The sequence below is a fragment of the Pyxicephalus adspersus genome, chromosome 3, assembly GCF_032062135.1.
Source record: "Pyxicephalus adspersus chromosome 3, UCB_Pads_2.0, whole genome shotgun sequence".
In the NCBI taxonomy this organism is placed as follows: Eukaryota; Metazoa; Chordata; class Amphibia; order Anura; family Pyxicephalidae; genus Pyxicephalus; species Pyxicephalus adspersus.
The window spans coordinates 14478876-14492321 of record NC_092860.1 but is presented as its reverse complement, the minus strand read 5'-3'; the positions used below and the strand labels follow the sequence as shown (position 1 = coordinate 14492321).

The window sequence follows — 13446 nt, the reverse complement described above, 5'->3', positions numbered from 1 at the left end:
AACTTATAAACAATATATAAACAGTAAACTGATCACACACAATGATGTTATATTTATTGTTTCACGCAAGGCACAAAGCAGGTTTCCATCACTGACCTCCCTGCCCTGACACATTTCAACCAGCAATGGACCTAATCTTAGTCCAGGGATGATGAGGTCTGTGTCCACTTGACAATTCCTTTTGCTTTTTTTGAGGACCCTTCCTGGTTTTAGAATTAACTCATTTATCAATAGTTCTATCTTCTGCCCATGTCAAAAAATATTGCTGCTCCATCTCAAAAAGTTGTGAATTTGTTAAAGGGGAATATTTAGTAATATTACACTGTTCTGGAGTATTGTTTGAAAAGAAGACACAATCCAGTTTTTCATGTTTTTTATGTATTAGTATCTAGAATAGTTATATTGCCCAGAGCAAAATTACCTTTGGTCTTCAAACGCTGAGAAAATTACCAAAGCCGATTGGCTGCCGTGAGCAAGAAATGTCCTGACCAACCTTCTCTTTCAATAGTTAGTAGCTGTGTAACTTGTTACCCTCAGAAATTAGGTTTTGGGCATGCTGAATGATCACAAAGCTGTACATTCAGTATGTTGATAGAGGTGATCGTAGCATAACAGGTGAAAAAAGGAAACCGGATGTACCATAGACATTATGGCACACATACCTGCCAAAGTACCATTTACCAGTGGCAATGGATGTGATGGCCTTGTTGCTACATTGTGGCCACTGTCAGCTTTGTCCAGTCTTGTTCCAGGTTTAAAGTCATTGGCCATTTTCAGTGATGAGATGGGGAAGACGTAGCTCCCACGCATGTTCATGAGGGCTAGTTCTTGTTAGCACTGAACTGTGCCAGGGCTGTGCACTGCATACATATGGGACTGTTCAAAGCCTGTACAGTGCATATGCATAGGAGATACCTTGTCAACAGGACCATACAAATCCTGCACACAGCATGCGCATGGGAGATACAGGTAGTCCTCGGGTTACATACGAGATAGGGACCGTAGGTTTGTTCTTAAGTTGAATTTGTATGTAAGTCCGCTACAGGTACATTATTTTAATAAATGCAATTAGGACAGATGTTTTTCTCAACATATTATTAGGCAGTGTGGTGTCAGTTACTGTATAAAATCCTCACTGTAAGGTAATCACAAACAAGCCAAAAAAAAAAACTTAATGGAGCCTAGACATTCACTAACTTCTGGAGCAAGCTGTGCTTTGATATGCAAAAAGAAACAACTGCAGAGATTGTCTTGGTCATTAAGGAGTTACAAGAGGCTGCAGAAAGAGCTCAGTCCCCTAGGATCACCTACAACCTCAGCTGTGTTTAGCAAAAGTCATGCAAACTGCCCCCCTATTGCCTCCGTCCTGCACAGGAGCAAGCAGGGAAGCCCGCCCATTCATATCTAGGAGTTGTCCGTATGTCAGATGTCCTTAACCCAGGGACTACCTGTATTTTGTCTCTACACAGGACCATGCCAAGCCTGTACACTGCATGGGCATTGGGGATACTTTGAGCCTGATTTAATAAAGCTCTCCAAGGCTGGAGAAGATACATTTTCATTAGTGAACTCGGTTGATCCACCAAACTTGGAATGAATCTGGTCCAGGATTTAAAACATTTGCTAGCTAAAAGCAAATGAGTTTGAAGAAATCTATTCCAGGTTTGCTTGATCACCCAACTTCACTGATGAACGTGTATCCTTTCCAGCCTTTTAGAGCTATAATAAATAAGGCCTTTTCTCAACACAGGACCATGCTAAACTTGTAGACTGCATGCATGGGTCATGTTGCACAAAAATGCAAAAAAAAAAAATCTTGACAGACATGCTGTAGGATCTTTGACATTGGAGACTTTATAGCCTCTTTTGCTAACATAAAAGCCTGCCTGTGAGGACTTTGTGCTTACTTTATTCCACTTTAAGTATTGGTGGGATGAAATAAGTTACACATTTGTTCTTGGGTTTTATTATAATAAAAATATATATTTTAATATAACAATTTTCTAATATTTTTACAGGTTCATCTTCAGCTTTTACACAGAACTTTTCCCCTGCAGAGAACAGCCGCTTGGATTTCCAATAGCTGATCATTACAGCATATTCAAGGAAGTTCATATTGAAGTCATTAAAACGCTTCGCTCTATTCATAATTGTTGTTGTTTTATTGCATTATTATCCTCTCTTTCTGTGTCTCTGTCTGTATCTGTCTGTCATTTGCAACCCGTATTTAATGTACAGCGCTGCGTAATATGTTGGCACTACGGTATATAAATACTTAATAATAACAATTAGTGTTCTCTAACAGTGTTGGTTTACTTTCTGTATAAACTGGTTGCTATTATTTCTGGTATCCTAACCTCGTGACACTAAAAGCAGTTTCAGCAGACACAAAAACCCACTGACATCACCATCATGTGACATGGAAAGTTGTGCTGTGACTCAATGCTCATAGAAAGAGGAAATGCTCTACTACCCTCCCCAGTATTCATTCCATGGACTTAGTAATTGTGGTGTAAACGTCATGGAATGAATCCTCAGGATCGGTAACATTTAGCTGTTGCTTAGTTTAGGTTACAAAACAACATTTCAGTTCAGCTTATATAATAAGTGTATATTGTGAGACACTGCATGTGTCTGGGCAGACTTTCATAGTAGTGTATGGAAGCTGAATTTAAAATAATATGTTAAAACAGGTAGCACAGCCTGCGTTACATTTTTTTAACATAGAAGGACCCTCAAAATAACTTTCACATCTTAGGAACCCCCTGACAATATTTACTATACCCCCAGCTCACAGTACCATAAAGTGTGGTCTGTAAGAAGAAAAGCTCCTACAATGGGAGTCATTGGAAAGAACTTGTACCTTACAGATACCTAAAATGATCTTTGGTGTCTATGATTACAAATCTAAAAGGCTGGAATTGGAATGTAATCACAGAAAACTGGATAATGAAAGCTGCTGTAGCACTTTTCTGCCTCTTTAGACACACATACATACATAAAGCACAGTCATGCTTTATACATATTCAGGAGTCAGGGGAGTTATTTAAGTTAATGAGTAAAAGGAAAAAGTGTAGTAAGAAAAAATGAGTAAAGAATTCTTGTTTGTCCATTCTGTTTTAAAATAAACACTGTATAGGGTTTTGGAGCCCTATATAAATGTATATATTTTATATAGTTACACACACATATTAGATTTTTCTTAAAAAATTAAACATTTTACAATAAAAATTGGAAAATACATTTTGTTACTTGAAGTATACGCAAATAAAAACTATTCCATGAAAACAGAGCTGTCATTAGCATTGCATACTAATACCCAGTAGCGAGGGAGGTTGCAATAATCTGAAGTGTTTTGTTTTTATTATTTTGTCTTTGCCACCTGATTGTACCTAGTTGAGTGAGATTAGGGAAATACATTATTATTATTATTATTTATAATATTAAACAGGATTTATATAGTGCCAACATATTACACAGCGCTGTACATTAAATAGGGTTTGCAAATGACAGACAGAGGCAAACAGAACTTACAATTTTGAAGGTGGGGGAAGTAAAAAACAATAGGAGGGGAGATATGTAGTGGTGGGAAGTAGTGAGGGTTTCAAAAGAAAGGAGAAGACGGGTAGGTGAGTTTAAAAAGATGGTTTTAAGTGCTCTTTTAAATGAGCAGAAAGTAGGAGCAAGCCGAATAGGATGAGGAAGACCATTCCAGAGAGTCGGGGCAGCTCTAGAAAAGTCTTGGAGCCGTGCGTGTGAAGACGTTATGAGTGAGGAAGTCATTAGTAAGTCATTGGAAGAGTGAAGAAAGCTGCTGGGGGAGTATTATTCTGTCAGGTCAGAAAGGTAAGTGGGTCAAGAACTGTGGAGGAATTTGAAGGCAAAGCACAGGAGATGAATTTGATCCTCAGGTAAAATGGAAGCCAATGAAGGGAACTACAAAGAGATGCAGCAGAAGAGGAGCGGTGGGACGGATTGATGAGTCTGGCTGCAGCATTCATAATAGTTTGTAGAGGAGAGAGTGGAGTACCAGAGAGGAGAACTACCTTCTTGGGATATTGAAATCACAGAAATCTGCTAGTCAGTAAGTACCAAAGTGATATGAGGTTTTGTATCTGTCCATACCTTCATTTACATTATCCAAAGCTGGGGAGAATTTTTTTAACTTTTCCGGAAAGCCTTTTCTGCTCATGCCTGAGATTGGCTTGCACAGAAGGAGCAACCTGAAGCCTCCTGGGATATGTGACATATGTATCCACGAAAGCTGTGGGTTTTCCCTTCAGACTTTACTGTCGCGTCTTTTAAATACACTATAAAGTACAATTACACTTTTATTATAAATCCCACCCCCATCCCTATAGTTATTTTCTTTATTATCAGAACCCCTGCACTCAAGGACACACTCACGTCTCTTTGGTGGCAGTGGTGTCCCCAAATATCTACAGAATATATTGCAATACAACAATTCTCTCAGGTGCTGACATAATAATACAACTCTAATGTAGAGTCATTTAGTGCTACAGTGAAGCTGCTGGTACTATGGCAGTGGAGTACACTTTACAATTTTTTTTACAATACGAGGGGGTGCTAAGAAGTTCCTGGCTTTGCCCAGAAAGAAGAGAGCCAGAGTTATGAAATAACACATTTATTTTACATATTTCCCCTTGAGACTGATGCACTTGGTACAGCGTAGTTGCAGCTTTTCTAGACCGTTCAAATAAAAGTCCTTTGATCGGGCCACAAACCAGCTCTCAGCAGCATCTTTGACAACAGAAATGTCCTCAAAACGTTCCCCTTCAGGTGTTTCTTCAAATTCAGGAACAGATAATAGTCCGAAGGGGCCAGGTCAGGTGAGTAGGGGGGATGGTGGACCAATTGGAAACCCAGGGTGTTCAATTTGGCAGCCACAACGTTGGACATGTGCGCAGGTGCATTGTTCTGCAAAAAAAGGATCCCTTTGGTCAACTTTCCATGGAGTTTCGTCTTAATTGTCTCCTTCAGCTGGTCGAGGAGGTTAGCATAATACTGTCCGGTGATACTAGAGCCCTGAGGTAGGTAGTCCACCAACAGAATACCATCTTTGTTCCAGAAAACAGACGACATTACTTTTTTGGCCGATTTCTGGGTTTGGAACTTCTTCGGCCGCGGAGACCCACTGTGGCACAATTCCTTTGACTGTTCCTTGGTTTCAGGATCATAGATGTGAAGCCAGGTTTCATCCTCAGTCACTAACCTAGCCAAAAAGTCCTGTGCAGCTTCAAAATGGGCCAAAACGGCTTTGGATGCTTCCTTCTTCTGATTACTGTTCAAACATTTTGACACCCACTTCGCTGAAAGCTTGCAAATGTCTAGGATAGTGGTGATAACAAACCCAACACGCTCCTGTGAGATGTCAAGTATCTGGGCAATCTTTTTTGTGGATATTCGCTAGTCCTCAATCAGCTCATGGACAGCCTGTGGGGCTCATCTTCAACGCCCAGTGAAATGCCCAGTCTTGAAATGAGATATCCAGGTTATGACAGTGCTGTAGGAAGGACACTTCTCCCCCAGTGTTTGTGACATCTCAGTGTGAATGTCCTTTGCTGACTTTCCCAGGAGAAACAAAAACTTCATGACGGCCTGTAACTCTGACGACGTGAAACTTGCTTGTGCCTCTACCATCACAGCTTCTCACTAAAAGAAAAAACAGTTTTAGGAATCGCAAAGACCTGATGTTTGCACAGTTAACTACTAAGATATTAGGCTGTCATATGCCCCCACACTCATTTTTCTATTTCATCTGGAAGGGGGCAAAGCCAGGAACTTCTCAGCACCCCCTGTAGTTTCCAAGCACAGAAATAGTTCCTCACTCAATTATCAAATTCTCTCCATCTCTGTCATTGAGCAGATTCTCTTGTTGGTTTACTGTCACCCAGCATCATTCATCCCACTTTTTGTATCCGCAGGGTGTCATAGACCTACCTCCTGGGGGAATATCACCAGGGCGCCTTGCATGCACATACAATAATGCAGAGAATGGACCGACTTTACTACATCAGCGATGGTCTCTGCTTCGCTGACGACCTTCCAATGCCACAGAGAAGGCAATGAGGAAAGGATCCTGAAACCTAAATGCCTATCCTCAGAACACTGAAAAAACGTGAATATTAAAAAAGTAAATGAAGGGATCTTATGGACATGTCCTGCAGTTTTTCTAGTTTTCAAGAAGACAGACTATATTCATGTAATAACAATGATTGTCAGCTCATCTGATACATATCAACGTATATATTTCCTATATTTCCTTTATTTATTAATGAATGTTTTTGCTGCATTTGTCAATATAAAACTTTTCTTTTTTAAGCACTGGTGTATGTTGCCACTACCGAACTTGTGATATTTAATTCTCTCAAGTTAAAGATGAACTCCAGGAAGCAATAAAAAAAACATAATTTATTGAAGATGTGTAATTCTTTGGAAATAATAAATGCATTTGTACATACAACCAGCATAAGTACCTGAATCTGACTTAATATGAGGCACTGATATGCCCTGCACAGCAGCGCTCTGGGAAAATGAGGAACCAATCATGCTCTGATGCAATCACGTTCTGACAGGAAGAAAAGCGTTCTCCTCCAGGATGCAAATGGGGAGCTGCCTTAAGAGTACCAAAGAAAGTTGTGTCACCTTCCAGCTTTGTCATTTGCATACAAATCAGAAAAATTGGCTGGACAAAATTACAAATCCTTTGGCAGAGACAACAGGAACTTCCGTTGTATATTCATGCCATGTGCCCTAAGTTATGTATTGTGTCATAAAATGACTTGATAATTATCTTTATGATATTTCTACTTCTTCTCATCTGAGTTTGATCTACAATGGAGGTCATATAGGAACTCATAACAAAAGCAATATTCAAAAAATGGATGATTTGTCTTGAACATTATACTATCACAAGATGTCCAATGATTCTATTCTCCTAGTCTAGTCACTCTGGGCTCTGTATATATATAGGCACTGCCAGCATGGAGCATGAAGGGTCTGTGGCATTCTGCAGCTCTGCCAGTGTCACGGTGGTGGTGGCAGCTGTGTTGTCAGGACCAGAAGATAAGCTTTCACCGGGAGCTCTGGCCCCTTCAACCACAATAGAAAGTACAGCATCAGACTGCTGAAAGTTCTCTTCCCCTGGGCCAGTGTCATCAAGCTGCTGTTCTCTTGTCTTCAGTTCCGTCAGTGTTGTCTCTTCGTCTGTACTGGTTTCTTCATCTTGTTTCCCTCGTCCTCTTTTCCTCTGAGTCTTTCTGACCTAATCACAATGTGTTTGAATACAAAAAATCAATTACAGTGCAAAGTAATATGTCATGTTAGAATACAAACAGTAAGATTCCTCAAACAGGAGCAAAAAAAAAAAACAATAAAGCTACTACATGCAGCATTCAAATAGATGTCATGTTTTATCTTCTAGGAGAATGAAAGCTGACACCTTGATGGGTTTGCTTTAATGTTTTCCTCCTTGGCAGCATATACTTCCCTTTACTTTTTCCAAGCTTAGCCTCCAACTAGCCTCTAAAAGTGAAGAAAAGACCTAGTACCTTTGGGTGTTGGGAAGACTTATTGACTAGGCCAGCACTGTCACATTGAACATGTATAAGCTCTAGATGGATCCAGTAGTCAAAGAGGGGAAGGTAATAAAAGTGGAAGAGCAGAAAAGAAGCATTTGCTGCTGAGAAGGCAACATTAAAGTGGAAGTCTGGGCTGGCAATAATACTTTGCAAAGTGTTACTCTTGTAGAATCTAATATACACATAACCTACCATGGTTCATGGTCGTGCAGTGTTACTTTCCACTTTTAAAGATGATTAGTTCCCCGAAGCCTCTCTCTCCACCACTAGCCCTGACAGTGAAGTGATTTCCCACATTGCAGAGTAGGGGAAAAGACAAAAGAAGTGCCAGCTGCCACAGGACTGCATATGTTATTTAAGTAAATAGTAATTCATACTTTTTATAAGACTCCTCTAGACTGTCAATTTTATTATTCTGCATGTGCATTGGGGAAGGGGGAGGGAGGTAAAGATTTTATATTTTGGGCTGACTAAGAGTCCCGTGTGAAAAGCTCAGGTTCTAGTTATAATCACCTTCAGACTCATGTATAAGCTGCTGACCCTTTCTTCTGTATGTTTCCAATGTATTTGCAGCACACGTAACAAATGCAGCACCCTCAGAAGTGGGCTGATCTATTTTGTCTCTCAGAACCACAAAATATCCATCACACAAAGTGACGAAATTGCACAGAAGAGAATCAGGTAACCTGGGAAAGCAGGCTCACTCACAGCCACATGTCGGAGGCTTCCATGAACAGAGGTAAGTGAAGTTTCTGATTTAGCACAGAGCATTGTTTCCTGGATAGCACTGGCAGCTCATTGTCTCATTCTACAGATTCTTTTATCTCCTTACCTGGTCCTTTTCATTGTCTGCAAGCAGTCGGCACTTATGCTCCTTCAGATATTTTTGGCGGGTGAATCCTTTGCCACAGCTAGGGCAGCAGAAGCGGTAATTGCCTGTATGGCTCCTTTGATGTTCTATCATGTGTGCTCTCCGGCTGAATGACTTGGAGCAGTACTGGCACTTGTGTGCTTTCATCCCTGAATCACATTATGGAAGAACTGCTAATAAAACAATAACTTAGCACAACCTAAGAAACAAGCATTGTATTAGAGACTTCAGCTGCTCACCTGAATGTGACAAAACATGAGCTTTCAGCTTATCTGGACGATTAAATTCTTTGTTGCAGCCAGTGTGAGATCTTACAGAAATGAAAAAATAAAATGAGATTTGTATACATCTGTGCTAATATTCTAACTCATAGTAACAAGTATGTAAGCCTACTGGTGTGGTAAAATCTAAAGGCAGGGTTGTAAAGGACAATTGTACCTTTCATACAGTCCTTTGCTAACTACCTGGTAAGTGCCCCCGATGGATCCTTTTATTAGTAGGCATTGGCATTGCAGCCCCAATTATACCCATAAGAGACCTGTACTTAGGGTACCTTTCAGTAGTCCAGCAGTTTGCTTATCCCTAGGGAATAAATTGGACAACTACATTACATGAGAAACAGGTAAATGAGCAGAACAGCATTTTTTTCTATGAAAATGCTGTGCATTGTCAGGCAGGGCCACACATTTGTTGCTGGCATAAGAAGAAAGGTAGGTATTTACCTAGGAGTCCCCCTTTAAAGATTCCAAAGTGGCATTTCTAGGGTCTATTACCTTTTAACCTGAGTCTGCTGACACCAAAAACAATTAAGAAATCTGCTGCTTATGTTGTTTATAAGAAAATTAGATGCCAAAGCATCTAACATTTAACCCACCCATTTTAAACTAACCCCTCAAAAAGATCCCTTACCTAACATTATATCTTAACCTCATCCTAAAACTTAAACCCTAAATTAAACCCCTAACTCTTAACCCCCACCCAGTACTTATTTCCTGAGCCTTATACTACCCCATAAAAAGTCATAACATTAATCATGCTTGCAGTTTTCTCTCACCTCATTAACACATACATGAAAAGGCTCCGGGATCCATTTAAAATGCAAACAGCCTACTTATATCACTAGATATCACTAGCTCCAGCCTATTTCACCTTTTCACCTATTACACAGTATTTAAATAGCGCCAACATATTACACAGCTCTGTACAAAGTCATGTCACGATCTGTCCCACAAAGGGGCTCACAATCTAATGTCCCTACCATAGTTATATGTCTTTAATACAGTCTAAAGTCAATTTTGGGGGAAGCCAATTAACCTAACTGCATGTTTTTGGAATGTGGGAGGAAATTGGAGTACCCGGAGGAAACAGGGAGAACCTGCAAACTCCATGAAGATAGTTTCCTGGCCGAGATTCAAACCTGGGACCTAGCACTGCAAAGGCCAGAGTGCTAACCACTAAGTCATTGTGCTGCACCCTAATAGGGAATTAAAAGGCCAGCAAGTCTAGCATGTTTGTCATAGCTTAAAGTAAACCTGTACAGTACTTAGGTAATGGCTTCTTAAAAGCACTGCATTATGAAAGGAAGGGGGGCACAGACACATGTTCCCAACACCTAGAAGTACTGACAAGCAAACTAGGTGGTGGGGCAATAAACAGAGGGTAAGAATAAGTTTTGGGGTATAAAATCAGGGGTTGTAATATTAGGTAAGCTTATCGCTGTCTGGGAAAAGTACAGGTTTACTTTAACAGGTGACATACTAGGGCAGATGTCTGACTAACAATGATAGCAATGATTGCAGGCTTCTTCCAATAGAGCGAATGGTTGATCATGTCACATGGATGGTCCTTTATACACATATAATTATAATATTCACATTACATGATACATACGCAAAGGGACACTTGTACTGTTTGTAGGGCTCATGGATCAACATGTGTCTTTTTAACTTGTCTTTGCGATTAAAAGCAGACTCACAGAGAGTGCATCTAAATGGCTTTTCTCCTGCAACAACACAAAATACACAATTATAAATTCTAAGCAAGATAATCTGCCTGGGTTACACCTAACACCTTTAGGGCAAGAAATCTGACATTCCCTCAAACATGCGAAATAGGTAATGCTTGAGGTAATGTGGATTTCCTGTTTAGAAATAGAGCCCTTAGAGTGGAACTAAAGACAGAATAAAACACAAACTATAAAATGAAGCCTTTCACTGGAATTAACACAGCAGCATCCTCCTGTGACGTCATTTTATTACCTGTTACCTAACAGTGGATCCATTGATGTCCCACTTCCTATAAATATAAAAAATAATGAAGCTGGGAACTTTTGACAAAAGGGACACATGAAGTCTGATCAGATTTGAAAAAGTGTTGAACAAAGAAGTTGCATTCTGTTATCTCATTGCCACTTCTCTATGGATAGGCCTCTATGATTATAGGCACTGAATAATAACACAAACATCATAGGAGTACATAAGTGGTACCTAAGTATAGTAGTATATATAGTATAAATAGCATGAAAAGTACCTGAGTGGATGTGGCTGTGAAGTTTCAGATAGTGTTCCCTCCTAAATAACTTCTTACAGACTGGACACTTGTACCGTCCTCCTCCTCCATGGGTGGGTAGATGGCGTCTTAAATATCTCTCACATGGAAACACCTAGCCGAAAAAATTAACCACGCAAAATAAAATATTATCTGAAGCAATGAATGCAGAGAACAAAGTTTGAAGATGCAGGTGTTGTACTTCTAATGTGCCGTTTGTCAGCTCTTTTCTGGGGTAATATGACGTCCATAACGTTAGAAGTCACCGATCCCCTGTGCATGTTGTGTATTATCCAATAATAATACTATCTCTTATTATGTTGTGTATTATCCAATAATATTATTATCTATTATCATGTTGTGTATTATCCAATATTAATATTATCTATTATTATGTTGTGTATTATCCAATATTATTATTATCTATTATTATGTTGTGTATTATCTAATATTCATATTATCTATTATGTTGTGTATTATCCAATAATAATATTATCTATTATTATGTTGTGTATTATCCAATATTAATATTATCTATTATTATGTTATGTATTATCTATTCTGCTGTAAACTACTGGGCTAACAGAAATATTGAAAATGAACATGCATTTTAAATCTAAATAAAAAAGACCCCCAAACCAAAATTTAGGATCTCATTGTGTTTGTAGGAGTTCAACAGACATTTTCTTTTTCCTAAATTTTAAAGAGTTTAGTTTTCTTTTATTTAGTCAATTGAACAGTAAAAAGGAAGAAGATAATAGACAGAAAACCAGCAATCCTTACCTTCTGGCAGTGTGGACAGGGATAGCTGTGGGTGGCTGACTGTAAATGCTGCTCCAGAGCCTCTTGTGTGGAATATTTATTCATACACTTCAAACACCTAAAATAAAGAGGAAATTACTAATTTATAACTAAAGCCTAAATATCAACTTGTTTTTTCTTTCTATCAGAACAATCCTTTCACTGCAAATGAAACTATAGACTCCTTGCACCGATTCTTCCTTCCCCAGTCTAAGCTTTGCTGTGCAGGCACAAGACGCTGTTGCTGATTCAAATTTGGATAAATATGCTGCTAACATTTAGAAAAACACATTTAATATTCTATATATAAATCAGAGCTACATTTTAATTAACCTGGAGATCAACTTTATGTAAGGAAACCAATTACAGGGATTCTTATGGAGCATTTAACATAAAATACAATACTGAAAATGTAAAACTGCAACCATATCGAAGTATAAAATATTAAAATGATGAGGAAATCTCCTACATGCTGTATTAAAACTACTGGACATATCCAAACTAGGATTGTATAAAAAAATCTGGATACTTTACTTGTACACGGCCATCTCCTTCTTGGGGGCGATAAGGGGCAGCAAGCTGTGAGAATATTGGTGGACCCCCATCTCATACAGGGAGGAAAAGTCTTTGTTGCAGATGTGACATCGATAGGTCATCTCCTCCTGGTGGGTTTTGATGTGCTCCAAGAACTGGTCCAGCTTCTGGCAGGTGTGAACACAGCCTTTCACCACACATTTGTATACCTGGGGAAAAGAGGCAGCAAAGTCCATTGACAGTCCCACACTTCTTTTATGTTTTGGACCTCATCAGATCACATCATGACAATGGTGACCAGGACATATATGAGAAGAATACTCGAAATAGGGTCAAAGAGAGAAATAAAAACCTCAGACTTGAATTTCTAGATTTCCAACAATCCAGAGATAAATGAACATCAGCTTTTTGCCTACCTGCTCCTGCTTATGTTGTGTCATGTGAGATTTGAGCTGGAAGTAGCTGGTAAATTTGCTTGGGCAGAACTGGCAGTGATAGGAGCTGTCAACGATGACCACCTGCTTGGCGTCTGTCCCATCACATGACCCGCCTTGTACTGCGTCCAGGTCCTGAGACGTGGCGTCTTCTGAGGGGACCTGATTGGGGACGGCTAAATACAAATATCACGGCATGTAAAGTCTCTATGAGAAAGACAACAACATACAATGTTCTGCTATTCCCATCCAGTGCAAGGGATACCTACCTCCATTCTCCACAGACTCTTCCTCCTGTTGGGGGGTGTTGAGTGGTACCACCTGTAACGTCATGGATCCTTGTGAACTGGTTGTATTTTGGGCTTTGGGCCAGACTTTGTGGGTCTGCATGTGTTTCTTAACGTTGGACTTCTGTGCAAATGCTCGTCCACAGACAATACACTGAAATGGCTTCTCTCCGGTATGACTGCAAGAAAAATATTAGGTATGTCAGCTGAAAAGTTATATGTAGCCAGGTGTACCATTTATGTAGTTCACAGAAATCAAATGCTGCTTAAACATCTCATAGCATACTAGACTTCCAGGAATGGTACACAATAAAACCTTCTTGGCAATGCACATGGTTCAAAAGGGCCGGCACCTCCAAAATTCATTAAAA

At 39.5% G+C, this 13446-nt stretch overlaps 1 protein-coding gene and 1 long non-coding RNA gene across 2 annotated transcripts in view; one reads left to right on the top strand and one right to left on the bottom strand.

The window, feature by feature from the left end:
- The first annotated feature begins 2483 nt into the window (after positions 1-2483).
- On the top strand, positions 2484-6440 carry LOC140325695 (uncharacterized). Its single transcript, XR_011919716.1, has 2 exons — positions 2484-4084; positions 5946-6440. It is a non-coding gene; the product is annotated as an uncharacterized lncRNA (long non-coding RNA).
- ZNF341 (zinc finger protein 341) overlaps positions 6385-13446 on the bottom strand; it is a 13276-nt gene continuing 6214 nt past the window's right edge. The window contains exons 7-15 of the mRNA XM_072403685.1: positions 13058-13254; positions 12771-12964; positions 12355-12563; positions 11803-11899; positions 11002-11134; positions 10363-10474; positions 8712-8782; positions 8434-8621; positions 6385-7285 (exon numbers count right to left, since the gene is read on the bottom strand). Of these exons, the coding sequence (XP_072259786.1) occupies positions 6968-7285; positions 8434-8621; positions 8712-8782; positions 10363-10474; positions 11002-11134; positions 11803-11899; positions 12355-12563; positions 12771-12964; positions 13058-13254 (1519 nt within the window). The 3' untranslated portion in view covers positions 6385-6967. The remainder of the gene's footprint in view (positions 7286-8433; positions 8622-8711; positions 8783-10362; positions 10475-11001; positions 11135-11802; positions 11900-12354; positions 12564-12770; positions 12965-13057; positions 13255-13446) is intronic.